This window comes from Citrus clementina, unplaced genomic scaffold, assembly GCF_000493195.1.
Source record: "Citrus clementina cultivar Clemenules unplaced genomic scaffold, Citrus_clementina_v1.0 scaffold_9, whole genome shotgun sequence".
NCBI classification, from domain to species: domain Eukaryota; kingdom Viridiplantae; phylum Streptophyta; class Magnoliopsida; order Sapindales; family Rutaceae; genus Citrus; species Citrus x clementina.
Window position 1 is genome coordinate 29,433,577 of NW_006261964.1, and position 12,356 is coordinate 29,445,932.

At 36.0% G+C, this 12,356-nt stretch overlaps 4 protein-coding genes across 10 annotated transcripts; all 4 read right to left on the reverse strand.

Moving 5' to 3' along the window:
- Positions 1-35: 35 nt before the first annotated feature.
- Positions 36-1,255, reverse strand: LOC18032227 (ferric reduction oxidase 4). Its single transcript, XM_006421945.2, has 4 exons — positions 985-1,255; positions 801-903; positions 515-700; positions 36-135 (listed from the first exon to the last, which is right to left on the reverse strand). Exons 1-4 carry the CDS (start codon positions 1,136-1,138, stop codon positions 54-56), a joined length of 525 nt encoding a protein of 174 aa, XP_006422008.1. The 5' UTR covers positions 1,139-1,255; the 3' UTR covers positions 36-53.
- Positions 1,256-3,119: 1,864 nt separating this feature from the next.
- LOC18031252 (uncharacterized membrane protein YjcL) lies at positions 3,120-5,989 on the reverse strand. Its single transcript, XM_006421947.2, has 6 exons — positions 5,633-5,989; positions 5,300-5,526; positions 4,865-4,975; positions 3,976-4,128; positions 3,630-3,871; positions 3,120-3,536 (listed from the first exon to the last, which is right to left on the reverse strand). Exons 1-6 carry the CDS (start codon positions 5,932-5,934, stop codon positions 3,213-3,215), a joined length of 1,359 nt encoding a protein of 452 aa, XP_006422010.2. The 5' UTR covers positions 5,935-5,989; the 3' UTR covers positions 3,120-3,212.
- Positions 5,990-6,693: 704 nt separating this feature from the next.
- Positions 6,694-9,352, reverse strand: LOC18032247 (uncharacterized membrane protein YjcL). The gene is made up of 6 exons (XM_006421948.2): positions 8,917-9,352; positions 8,600-8,826; positions 8,145-8,255; positions 7,857-8,012; positions 7,291-7,532; positions 6,694-7,135 (listed from the first exon to the last, which is right to left on the reverse strand). The coding sequence occupies exons 1-6, from the start codon at positions 9,255-9,257 to the stop codon at positions 6,812-6,814; spliced, it is 1,401 nt and encodes a 466-aa protein (XP_006422011.1). The 5' UTR covers positions 9,258-9,352; the 3' UTR covers positions 6,694-6,811.
- A 685-nt stretch (positions 9,353-10,037) lies between these two features.
- Positions 10,038-12,068, reverse strand: LOC18032272 (probable RNA-binding protein 18). Of its 7 annotated transcripts, XM_024188712.1 has the most exons (5): positions 11,840-11,990; positions 11,637-11,706; positions 10,967-11,012; positions 10,667-10,793; positions 10,038-10,606 (listed from the first exon to the last, which is right to left on the reverse strand). In XM_024188712.1, the coding sequence occupies exon 5, from the start codon at positions 10,599-10,601 to the stop codon at positions 10,269-10,271; it is 333 nt and encodes a 110-aa protein (XP_024044480.1). In that variant the 5' UTR covers positions 10,602-10,606; positions 10,667-10,793; positions 10,967-11,012; positions 11,637-11,706; positions 11,840-11,990; the 3' UTR covers positions 10,038-10,268. The 7 variants fall into 7 exon arrangements, 6 of the variants coding, with proteins under 6 accessions (XP_024044480.1, XP_024044511.1, XP_024044454.1 ...); XM_024188743.1 differs by lacking the exon at positions 11,637-11,706; XM_024188686.1 differs by having other exon boundaries at positions 10,667-11,012; positions 11,637-11,697.
- Between the last annotated feature and the right edge of the window lie 288 nt (positions 12,069-12,356).

The following is a 12,356-nucleotide window of genomic DNA, read 5'->3' on the forward strand; positions in this document are numbered from 1 at the left end:
CTGATACTCGATTCCGAAGTGAGTCAACCAGAGCAAAATTGATGATCCTCGAGTTACTGAAAGAAGAGAAATGCCCAGCATGTGTTTGCAATGTATCCAAGTCTTAATGATACACTTCGAAACTTGGCTTGCCATCTGTGCCAAAGCCCAAATTCAAAGAAATAAGACATGCGCATAATGAGCTTCTTATATGTATACAATTATGTATGATACCTGATCCCTGTATCACGTCATTTTTACAGCAATTGAATAATATAATATCCCTAGACAGAGGATTGTACTATAATGAAGTTTTTCTAAACTTTTGCCGATAAGAGTGTAATCATGATTTATGAAGAATTAGATCCCTCTTTTTATATATGCTGACTTGAGCTCTGAAGGATTCGTTTAATATATGTTTACTGAAATGAAAATTTAGATCAGAAGAGAATCATAGACCATTCATGACATATGATCATGTCTGCTCATGAGGATGAAAAAAGTTCAAGTGACGAGATTTGATATTGCTTCTTACACTTTCTCTCCTGCTTTATGCATGTGGAGATGACCAAAGCTGACATACAAATAATTAGCAAGAGACCATATCAAGAATGCGACAAACATTACTGCAATTGTAAGCTCTATTGCTGTAACTATTCCCAAAGGAGCCATTACTAGCACCGGCCGCTGAGAGAAAAATAAACGAGGGCTCCTCATCTTACTGCATGCAACAATAAGTTAGTTCACATTATGTTGAAAATGAAAAGCTGCTGATAAATTGAAGACTGACAAATGGTAGGTATTCAAGAGAAAATTGTAACCGTTTGGATTGAAGCTTATTGGGTTTCTTCTGAAGATGAAGATAGACACAACCCAAAAGAGCTATGAGCATCACTGGAAACGAGAAAAGCAGAAGATTTGTGCCTGTAACAACAATACTATTTCAGCTTAGCTTACAGGGGGGAAAAAGAAAAAATATATATATATATGACAAGAAGTAATTACCTTGTTCTCTAAAATATGTTGAGTTGAGCTTGTTGTTAAGCTTAGGAGTCCATGTATTTTTATAAACCTTAGTTGGTATCAGAGCCCAAACCAGAAGCCAGCCAAGAAACACAGCAAAGCAAATAGTCCTCATTAAGACTACGCTGCTTCCCATCTTGTTTTGGCTCCTCCTTTGCAATTTCTGCAGATGCAAATGATCAGTATTCAGTGCTGGTAAGCAAAAGTTGGTGTTCTTTTATGCAGTGACAAGAATTTATATAAGATGCATGACATTGACTTTTTTTTTTTTAAATTATTATTATCATTGACTTTTATTTTAGTGAGTCATTTAACATCCAAGTTTCAGATTATTTCTTGATTTAAGCTCTTTTAAAAATTTTTATGACCTGTGTTAATTCACTGATGGAAGTATGTGGCTACAATTTAATTAATTATTATTATTTTTTTGTATTTATATATCCGATAACCACCAATAACAGCTTGTTTTTGCTATAAACAAACTCATATGGGGGTCCCTAAGTAAGACAGACACACACATATATATAGAAGCAAACAAAATAAACCCACTAATTGTTGCAAATTAAAGTGGTCCATTTTCCACAAATTGTCTCTATGTTCTGGTAATTGTTACAGAGTCCCATACGTCTTCATATTTTGCATGACAAAATTGAAGCGACTTGTCATTGGGCACATAATGACACTAGCTACGCATCATGCAGAATATTTTAAAATCTTTCCAAAATTAAAAAAATAAAATAAAAGGCATGAAAATGAAAGAAAGAATAACGACCGCAAGACTGACAGCACATTCAATATAACTTTGATATATCAGTTCACTTTTTATAAGGATAATGTTATGTTATGAATGGACCAAAAAAAAACAAAAAAAAAAAATTGATGAATTTTCATGTTTATACACCTTAAGTTTCAGCAATAAAAAACATGGGCGACTGACAAAAGGAAAATAAAAGTTTTTCTTTTATAAAAAGTGGGGTTTCATACCAAATAAACTTGTACTGTAACCCTAAACATAAAAATAAAAAGGGGTATTAGGCTTCAAATTGTCACCTTGCAAAGGTTAATTTTGGCTTCTGTTCCGACACCTTTTTCCAACCCTTTTGTGAAAATGATTTAGAAAAAAAATCTGAAAAATATTGATTAGAGGATTCTTTAATCTGTAAATAAATACACAAACACAATCATGAGTGTTTTCCATTGCAATTTTGGAAGTACAAGTTGACCTGCTAATTATGGTGTTTATACGAATTGTAGTACATTTGCCTCCTGGGTAAAAAGCTTGCTAAGTAGTACGAGGAGTACGTACTAATACTCACAGATGACGATTAACACAATTGGAGGGTTGAAATTTTGCTATTAAATATGCTTTAATTTGTTAATATCAATCTTTTAATAAGCATGCTTTATTAAAATGCGGATGAATGCAAAGTCAATTTACTTTTGGAAAAAAAAAAAAATGGCAGCCACGTAGCCTCAGCCATTAATAGAAGTTTTGCTAGATTTCGTTTTACATCATCTCAGTCTTTGACTACCGAAACCCAAAATTAAATCGTCCAAATAGACTTGTGTAGCTGTTGATTCCATTGACTCGCAGCGAGAAGGAATTACGCATAATTTGTTGGTCGACTTTTCATGATGTGTAGCTGTAGGTGCTGGTTTTTTGCTGCCATACTTTGCCACATTTTCATAGCTTTTCAGATATTGCTAAAAAGTAACACCCGATCACTTAAAACAGAATCTATCACAAAAGCAAGGAATCCACCAGCTCAAGGATTCCCCTGTAGTGGTCATTTTATTACAAATACCCTTTTTTATGTTCATTATTATCAGGACATTTAGTTAGTTATTTAGCATTGTTCATATTCTAAAATATTTTACTGATTTCTAAAATATTCTCCATTTCTCGATATTTTACGAAATACTAACTTCAACGATGTTACGTCGTCGGAATGTCTTTTGCAGGTAACATAGGAATTCAACTGCCAAGAACAGAAGAGAATCGTTAAAGAGGAAAGTATTTTACTGTAATCTCTAGAAGATGAAGGACTCAGCTACTCTAATAGTTAACGTCGTGCTTTCAAAATTAAGCTGAAGTGCAACAGTTTCAGACCGAAAAACTGAGACCTGATTTTATTGAGAATCATCAGCAAGGTAAATGTAGTTACAAGTTTTCAGCTGGCTGATGTGCTTGCTACTGTCGGAAATGAATTTTACAAATGTTTAAGGACCATCGTTCCAAATCCAAGTCCAAGAAACGTGGCCATGGAAATTCCAAAAATGCCTGCAAGAATGCCAGGAACAACTAGAGAACCCCATCCTTTTGTTGTTGCCATTCCACAAGCCGTTGCAGGGCCTCCAACATTGGCATTTGATGCAATAAGTAACAGCTTTAAATCAAAGCGAAAAAGCTTTCCCAATCCGAGGATTATGGCAAGATGGACAGTTACTTGAACTAGAGCAAACAAGAAAATACTAGGTGCTGTGTTGATGACATTCCAGATACTTCCACTGGCACCCACCACAGAAAAAAACACCTGCGACGAAAGCATTATAGATGGCATACACTTGTTGAGTCATCAAGAAAAGACGCACTTTTAGATCCATTGAAGAAGAGCTATTTCAATTACCTGCATGAGGACCAGCGCAAGAGTATCACCTGCGGGTGCAAGATAACTAAACTGTTTTGGGAGTAGGGTAGCTAAAATGACAACAATAGCTGTCACTCCTGGAAGGCTACCTCCTTGAATTCCGAACAGATTTGAGAGGTAAGTGGCAGTCTTACAAATCACGAAGGATATAGCAAGGGCTGTAGCAGTCTGTAGCACTGGTGTCTTGTCTTCAGAATTGGACTCCTTATCCACTTCAGTACCTGCAATGAATTTCAGGTCTTAATAGAGGTTTTAATACAACAACAACAGTAGATCTCCTAATGTGGTTATCAAGACAATGATATCGGAATTGAATGGCACATACCATTGGCTGGTGAAGCCTCAGGAGGTATTTTAGATGCCAAAGTAAATAATATCATAAAGTATATGGCAGTAATAACATTGTCTGCAGCTACTCCTGCAGCCAAAACTGATGGAGAAACACCAAGAGCCTCTGAAATTGCAACATAATTAATAGCTGCAACAATGGAATGGAAGGAAAAAATTAATCAATTATATTACTGACAATGATGACAGAATTGCTGTTTGAGAAAGGCATTCAAGTAACTAAAAAGCACCAAATTGAGACATTGGATAGTCAATTAAACATGTCCTTCATATCTCTTGGCTGAAGGCAAATATACAGAGCTACTGCATATGGTACTTACCACATTATTATTTACACGTGTTTTCAAACATACTCACCCATCCTGAAATTTAATCAAATTTAAGCATAATTAGCTCCACATAACATGGATTCTGGACTAGATTATTGTGACCACACCATAAGTTAACTTTGGCCTTAAGTTACAGGTACACAACATGAAGCTAATTTGTGAGTTATCATTAACTAACGGGAAACTTGTATAGGCAGGAAAAACTGCACGTAACAAAATTTGGTTGAATTAGGAATTATTACAAAATTCTTTGAAGTCATTGATCATAAATTATAAAATTCCCTTCCTCGAAGAACCTCTATCATATAGGAATTGTCCTCCAGAACAAAAGTGCTTAACTAAAGAGTTCATTCCATATATACACTATAAAAAATAGAAATGCAGATTTGCAGCCATAAATGAGTGAACTCCCAAGTCTTAATTGGTGAAGAATGCTGTTAGCAATGGCATAAAAGTGAAAAGACAAATAATATTATTACATTAAAGAAGGAGGTCTCACTCCAAAAATAAGAAGCAACAAAGTTTCTGGTAACTTACATCCCCCAATATAACTACCCATGAAAGCAGAAGCTATTTTCCAACTATCAGTTCCAAGAGATCGCATTGGCACCAACAGAAAAGCCACTAATGTTCCAACCGTAGTTGCAACTGTCAGACAAAATAGTAAATACAAGTTATGAGGATCAGAAAAGGGTTGAATTCGGATGACAGTATAAAAGAAAGTGCAGCACAGCCAATTCTAGCCAAGACCAATAGAAAAACAGGTTGTTTACTTGCCTACTACAGGCACTCAAATTAAATGGTACCAGCTGAACACGAAATGCTGAAACTGAGTATAATTGGGAACAATCCATGTGTTACAATATCGCTGTCTGGAGTACCTCTAATATCGAAACAAAAGCTTAATATAAAGGATTAAATGAATAATGATAAAATAATTTAATATGTGATTGCTGCAACAAGTAATGTTACCTGATCCAAGCAAGAATGCGAGGAGCAATATGCCAGTTGACTGTACAATCCGGCGCAAGTCAGCTCTAAACAGCAGCAATGGAATTGATAATGGAAGCAAAAACTCCAAAAACACTGCATATGCTTTTGCTTCATATGGAATTATGCCCAAATTACTCGCTGCTAGCCCAAGCAATGTGCTCACTAGAGCTGCACTCACCATGCTCCCAAGCTTCGTCTTCTCTGACCTTCAAAAAATTTTCCAATAACATTTTCACTTTCTTTTCTTAATTCCAACCAAAAATAAAAATTTTAAATTTTAAAAAAAATGAAAACTAGCTGAAAGTTGAATACCAGAGTCCAAAAGCGCCGGTGACGAGGAGAGCAGTCCACGTGCCCCAATGATCATTGGGAGAAATGATGGGGTTACTCAGCTGTGACCGAACCATCACCACAGATCGATTCCGATGACCCTCTTTGTATATTATGGACGGTGAAAGACGTGGGTTGTTTGTGATATGAAATGAAGGTGAACATTTTGAGTTGTGGCGGGAAGAGGATGGTGGTGACACGTGGATAAAAGGGATTGGTAAGAAGGGAGAGAGGGACCTCGGACGTGGCAGGGGCAGGGGATACGGTGATGCAATGGAAGCCATTGATGGCCGAGAGTCTTACACTGGCATACTGCGAGATAAAGAGTGTGTGTTTCTGACTCCGTTTATTTGTTTTGCTTATTGTTCTTTTTTTTTTGTTTTTCTTTCTAACCAAACTTTGAGAACAACACGTGGCAGCATTTGCGAGTTCCGGAAGTTTAAGAAACGGACAAGACAAGTTGCTTGTTTCAGATTCCTTTTGACATGCTCCTTTTCTAGGAATCTTAATTGAAAGGGATAATTTTGTCCTGCACCCAACTGTTTCAACATATTTCACCACACACCCATATGTTTCGAAAATACTCACTCCACACCCAATTCCGTTAATTTGACCGTTTATTCTAACGGTCAAAGGACAAATTTGGAAATTCATATCCTAAATATTATTTGATGATGATAAATTAAATTTATTTGATAATTTAATTGATGAAATTATTATTAATTACCTTTAAATAAATTTTTTTAATGTAAACATTAATTATTAAATTAATATTTTATCTCATTTTATTTTTCTCTAATTCAAGATAAGGGGTATTTTGGACATTTACTTAAATTTCAAATAGCTCCGTTAAACATAACGGTCAAATTAACGGAATTGGGTGTGGAGTGAGTATTTTCGAAACATATGGGTGTGTGGCGAAAAATGTTGAAACAGTTGGGGGCAGGACAAAATTAACCCTAATTGAAATGATTTCATTTTTTTCATTTATTTTTTTAATAAATAAAATGTATTAACACAGGTAAAGTGGGAAAACCCTTTAAAGTTAGTTAATACATCAGAATTCTTAAAAATATCATTTACAGAAGCAACCTTTGCAAATTCACTTTATCACTTATTAAAACATCGGTTACAAATTATTGAATACAATTTGAGAGCGTACTACATATATTTGAGTACAGTGACTCCAAAGGCAATGCCAAGAAAAGTTGCAATGGCAATTCCAAAAATACCGGCGAGAATACCAGGAACAATCAAAGAACTCCAGCCTTTAGCCGTGGCCATTCCGCATGCAGTTGTAGGGCCTCCAACATTAGCGTTCGATGCTATAAGCAGTAGCTTTTGATCAAAGCGAAATAGCTTTCCTAATCCGAGGATCACAGCAAGATGAATGGCAATCTGGACAAGAGCAAACATGAAAATGCTAGGTGCTGTGTTTATAACACTCCATATGTTACCGCTTGCTCCCACCACAGTGAAAAATACCTGATGCAGAGAAAATGTCATTATACAACCTTGAACTCCCACAAGATATATCAGAGACGAATTTATAAACTAGATAACCAAGATTTTAACAGCAGAAGATCATAAAAAGAAACGTCATGCATAATACACGTTCAGGATAAATCTAATCTACTCACCTGCATGAGAATTAGAGCCATAGCTTCACCAGCTGGGGCAAGTTTATTGAACTGGGTTGGAAACGTAGTTGCTAAAGTAACAACAATAGCTGTTATGGCTGGAAGGCTACCTCCCTGAATACCAAAATATTTTGTGAGAAAAGTGCCAGCCTTGCAGATAGCGAAGGCTACAGCAAGGGCTGTTGCAAACTGTAGCACAGGAGGTTTGTCACCACGGACAGAACCCTCATTCATTGAAACATCTGTCAAGATCGCATCCTTGAATTAGAGGTCACAAATTTCTGTAAGAGAAACAATTAAAGATTGCAGATAAACCCAAGGTGAGAGGAGGAAATAACTTCTGGATGGAATCACTCATCTTGAATAAACAATCACAATGAGGCACAAACTTAAACTAAAGTGAAGAATTGATGTTTTGTGAATAAACCATTTAATGGCATAGAAGGCTCTCATTGGTCAAAAATGCATCTGCCGAATGTAAGAAAACCGAACCAAAAGTTCGTTCGCCACAAAGAGATAAAACTCAATTAAACAAATCATGAAAAGGTAAAAAGAATTTATTGCACCGTCAACTGAGGTTGAAGACTCTGCAGGTATATTTGAAGCCAAAGCAAACAATGTTGTAAAATATACCGCACAGATGACATTATCTGCGGCTAATCCAGCAGCTAAAACTGATGAAGAAACGCCAAGAGCATCAGAAATAGCGACATAATTGACAGCTACACAAATCAAATGAGGAAAAATTCATTAGTCATGATAACTAAACAGAACTGTAATTACAAGAAACAATGATAACAATATAAACAGCTTCCAAATTTCTATAAATCTCTAGAAAGTGAAAAGCAAATAACCTCCACCAATGTGTCTGCCCATGAGCGCAGCTGCAATTTTCCAACTATCTTGACCAAGTGATCTCATTGGCACCAACAGATATGCCAATGCTGTTCCAACCGTTGTTGCAACTGCCGTGCAACAATACAAAGAGAATGTTAAAATCAAAAACATCCCTCTAAGCAAACTAAAGCATATCAAGAATTCGCATCTAAACTCCACGGTAAACCTACTAATATCATTCATTCATCTCAGATAACATTTCTGAAATCACAGCTTTATCCAAGTCTTTATCCAAAGGTCATCAAGTACACTAAAAAAAATCAATATTTTTCTTCTCGACAATTGGTGTTGTGACTTTTACTCCGCAGCAACTGTAAAATGATATCACTAACAAGTGCTAAGTAAAACTTTAGGTATGACGCTTTCAAAATTAAGCAGAAGTGTTAATTCGACAATCACAAACATACTCTACCTGATCCGATCAAGAAAGCCAGTAAAAGAGTCCCAGTGGACTTGATCACGCGGCGCAAGTCAGCTCTAAACAACAACAAAGGAACAGCAAGAGGAAGCAAGAACTCCAAAACAATTGAATACGCCGGCGATTCACACGAAACAACCCCCAAGTTGCTAGCCGCGAGCCCTATCAAAGTGCTCACTAACGCCCCACTCAATGCACTCCCGATCTTGGTCCGCTCTGACCTTCAATTCAAAAATTCCATTGCAGCAAACAAATTCAAACGAAGCCCCGATGATATTTGTTTACAAAAGAGAAGAAGGGTGGGGAATTACCAGATACCGAAAGCGCCGGTGGCGAAGAGGGCAGTCCAGGTGCCCCATTTGTCGTGGGGAGAAATGAGAGGGAAATTAGGCAGCTGGGATCTGGCTGTTACGGAGCGGGTCCGGTTGGATGGATGGGGGAATTGAGGAGAGAGAAAGGTGTTGGTTCTACTGTGAGACAAATATGATGCCGATGACTGATGTTGAGGGATTGAGTTAATTATGATTCTGGGTTTTGTAGAGGTGAGCAGGAGATTTTGGCGGGAACAGGAAGAATGTGACCGTTGGGATTCGACTGGCCGTGATGATGTGAGAATTGGCTGTAAAAATGTTAGTTTCGATGCCATTGGCATTGATGCCGAGTCTCTGGCGAGCTCAGTTGAATGGCAGAAAGAGCGAGATTTGTAGTTTCCTCGACAGTGGACTTCAGTTTGCGCATTGGTCTCGGTCAATAACTATTACTTGGATTATTATTATTATTATTTCCCTTCACCAAAATAACTATATTTGATGCTCAATTTTTGTGTCTTGTAATAAAAATCTATAACATGCATATATTTTTTTAAATTTTGGTACGGAGATTAGAAGGTCTATAAATGTTTTACTTATATTAAATTAAAATATTATTATTTTACCACCTAATATTTTTAACATATTATTTTATTATTTAAATTTTCTAACAATTATTTGTTTTCACTTGGTGTTTCCGTTTTTATTATTTTACCATCAAACTATTAAAGTTACTAGATTTTTTAACAAAACTATAGTAAAAATCTATTTTATCCTTAAACTATGCAAGTATAATTTAACTCTCTAAATTAAAAAATATATATTAATTATATAAAAAATATTTTTTTATCAATGATTATTTTATATCTAAATTAATCTATTAATAAAATTATAAATATTAGTTCTTGTAAAATTCTTAAGATACTCATGTGACATCAACAGCTTATTGAGGGGTTAATAATTTAGTGGTAAAATAATAAAAATTGAAATAAAAAATAAAAAATTAATTGTTAATTGTTAAAAAATTTTAACAATAAAATGATATGTCAAGTAACAGTAAGCGATAAAATAATAATACCCATTGATTCCAAAAGTTAAAATTAAACTCAACTTCTTTTCGCGCATCATCAACAACAAGAAGTGATCCGCATAGGAAGAAACCACACGGATACCGACATGCTGTGTAGAACCGGAGAAAGATTTGTGCAAACGCAGAAAAAAGTTGCATTGTAGTATTAACAAAAAGATTTCAGCCACTAAAGGTCATTGTGTGATTACATAATATTAGTTTCACCATAAAATTAGTTCATTTCCGACATGTTACAATCTTGAAATTGCGGCTAATTCCCAACATATCAGTTCTGCAAGTTGTTTAATCCATCTTTGCCAGACAAACAGTTGAGACTACCGTTACAAGAGCTGTTGTCAGCTTGCTTCTGCTTCTTTGCGCTCGAACTCTCTTCCTCCAGTGCCTTCAATTTGTTCTTAATTGCCGCTATTTTAGCACTCCGGTTCATCTGTCCCGAAGTTCCTCCAACAAAGCCTGTTTTATTTGCCTCACCTACTGCTTTTGAAGAATTTTGAGCTGCGTCCTCCAAGTACTTCTCACTGGCCAGCCGAACAACTAAAGGACGACCACAAGCGAGCCTCCCGTGCATCTTCTCCTTGGCCAATTTAGCTTCCTGCATGCTCACTTTAAATTTGGAAATCAGGAATTGCTTAAAATCCAGGAGGCTAAAGCAGACTAACTTACCTCTTTGGTGCTATATTCGATAAAAGCAAAGCCTCGTGGCACTCCACGCTTTGGCCCACGGGTGTGCCAAAGGAAGTCTTCTGATACAATCTTCCCATAAGGAGAGAACATCTTAATCAAAGCAGCCCTAAGGAAAGAACACCGAATGTGAATAAAGCAACAACTATGATCAAATCAAGAGTTCCAAGTACTTCAGCAATAAATAACCTTTTTTCTTTTTTCTTTTTTGGGCCAGGACAAAGAGCATCAAACTCAATTTCAAAAATTATCCTTACTCTGTTATTTTCAGATCAAGATTACCAATATAAAGTCTGCTCTCAGACTTCTCATCAATGTAGCTAGCATCCTGCATATAATCAACATGCAATTCAAAATTATTAGATGCCTCAGATATATCATGTAAGAGATGAAATCTTCCATGAAGTCCATTTAATCTGAACTTCCTCTAACTTTAACCTCCACTCAAGAATATCTTCTAAAACAACTGGCAGACTTAGGTTGCAACTAAAAGACCAAAAGAACAAGTAAAAGGTAACATAAAGAATGAACCCCCACCTCATAGAAGATAATGAATATGATTATACGACTTACATAGTGAAAAAAAAAAAACTTCGGCAAACTGCTGGAGGATTTGACACAGACAATCACCTAACACCTAAGGGGAAGATTATAATTGGTCCAACAAAAATAAAGGCAAAACATTTCCACAAGGCTACTAATCCTCAACTTATGATCATCAGTTTAACGTCATTCTATAACATGGAATGCAAAACAACAAGAACGATCCACTGAAACATGATCATATGATCAAAGACACTACAACCCAACAATCAGCACAAAATATGAAGTTAGATTAAATATGAACATAAATTAAGCACATAAAATCCATCATATAAGTGAACTAAATATCCAATGCATGCAAATAACAAAAAATAAATATTCACTAATATGATTTAGGGATTAACTTTACCATGGTACCACCAAAAGCGGGGAGTAGACAAATATTTTATCACAAACGATCGGGAACCCTCCTGCAATTACTGTTTCTTCCGTAATTATTGTAATTATAGATTTTAAAAAACCTAAAAGCACGTGATTTACCAATCTAAAAAAAAAAATAGTAACTTTGCGAGGTCTCAGAAATTAATCATCGTTGATATTCAAAGAACTTACAAATTGAAGCTTCTTAGTGCGCCGACGTCGGCCGCAACGAGCGAACTCACAGAACCAAATTCTGAGTTCCAGCAACCAGATTCTTGCGAGCAAGACAACGCCACCCAAAAACGGAAAAAGTAACTCGACGCTTGCATTTACGTTTGGGTCGAGATTAAAACGGCAACGTATAAGCTGTTTGACCTGATGGTCAATTGATCACGGACTTGATTTGTGCTCCCGCAATTTTGGGCCTTTTACCCATCCTTACGGTCTGGGCTCCACGACCCATGAAGAAACCTTTTATATAATTTTTCTTTTTACATATATATAATTAGAAGGCATATGATGATGTCAAAATTATGTCATATTTGATCATTCTACAATTTGGAAAGTGACACTCACGAACCGAACCCCCCAAAAAAAAAACCAAAATAAAATAATATTGGCCCACCACATAATAAAATGTGAATGGCCAGTCCATCTTAAATAAAGAAATTAAAAAGCTTTAGCATAATGACCCTACAAATTGAATCAT

Excerpts from the sequence above, each read along its gene's own strand:
- LOC18032227 (XM_006421945.2), bottom strand. The coding sequence starts at position 1,138 with ATGGGAAGCAGCGTAGTCTTAATGAGGACTATTTGCTTTGCTGTGTTT. Across the intron at positions 904-984 it reads AACATATTTTAGAGAACAAG|GCACAAATCTTCTGCTTTTC; the intron begins GTAATTACTTCT and ends TTGTTGTTACAG. Across the intron at positions 136-514 it reads CATAAAGCAGGAGAGAAAGT|ATGGCAAGCCAAGTTTCGAA; the intron begins GTAAGAAGCAAT and ends GCTTTGGCACAG.
- LOC18031252 (XM_006421947.2), bottom strand. The coding sequence starts at position 5,934 with ATGGCTTCCATTGCATCACCGTATCCCCTGCCCCTGCCACGTCCGAGG. Across the intron at positions 5,527-5,632 it reads ACCGGCGCTTTTGGACTCTG|GTCAGAGAAGACGAAGCTTG; the intron begins GTATTCAACTTT and ends AATTTTTTGAAG. Across the intron at positions 4,129-4,864 it reads GGGTAGTTATATTGGGGGAT|CTATTAATTATGTTGCAATT; the intron begins GTAAGTTACCAG and ends CCATTGTTGCAG.
- LOC18032247 (XM_006421948.2), bottom strand. The coding sequence starts at position 9,257 with ATGCCAATGGCATCGAAACTAACATTTTTACAGCCAATTCTCACATCA. Across the intron at positions 8,827-8,916 it reads ACCGGCGCTTTCGGTATCTG|GTCAGAGCGGACCAAGATCG; the intron begins GTAATTCCCCAC and ends TTTGAATTGAAG. Across the intron at positions 8,256-8,599 it reads GGCTTTCTTGATCGGATCAG|TTGCAACAACGGTTGGAACA; the intron begins GTAGAGTATGTT and ends GTTGCACGGCAG.
- LOC18032272 (XM_024188769.1), bottom strand. The coding sequence starts at position 11,018 with ATGCAGGATGCTAGCTACATTGATGAGAAGTCTGAGAGCAGACTTTAT. Across the intron at positions 10,794-10,941 it reads CTTGATCTGAAAATAACAGA|GGCTGCTTTGATTAAGATGT; the intron begins GTAAGGATAATT and ends TTCTTTCCTTAG. Across the intron at positions 10,596-10,666 it reads TCGAATATAGCACCAAAGAG|GAAGCTAAATTGGCCAAGGA; the intron begins GTAAGTTAGTCT and ends GTGAGCATGCAG.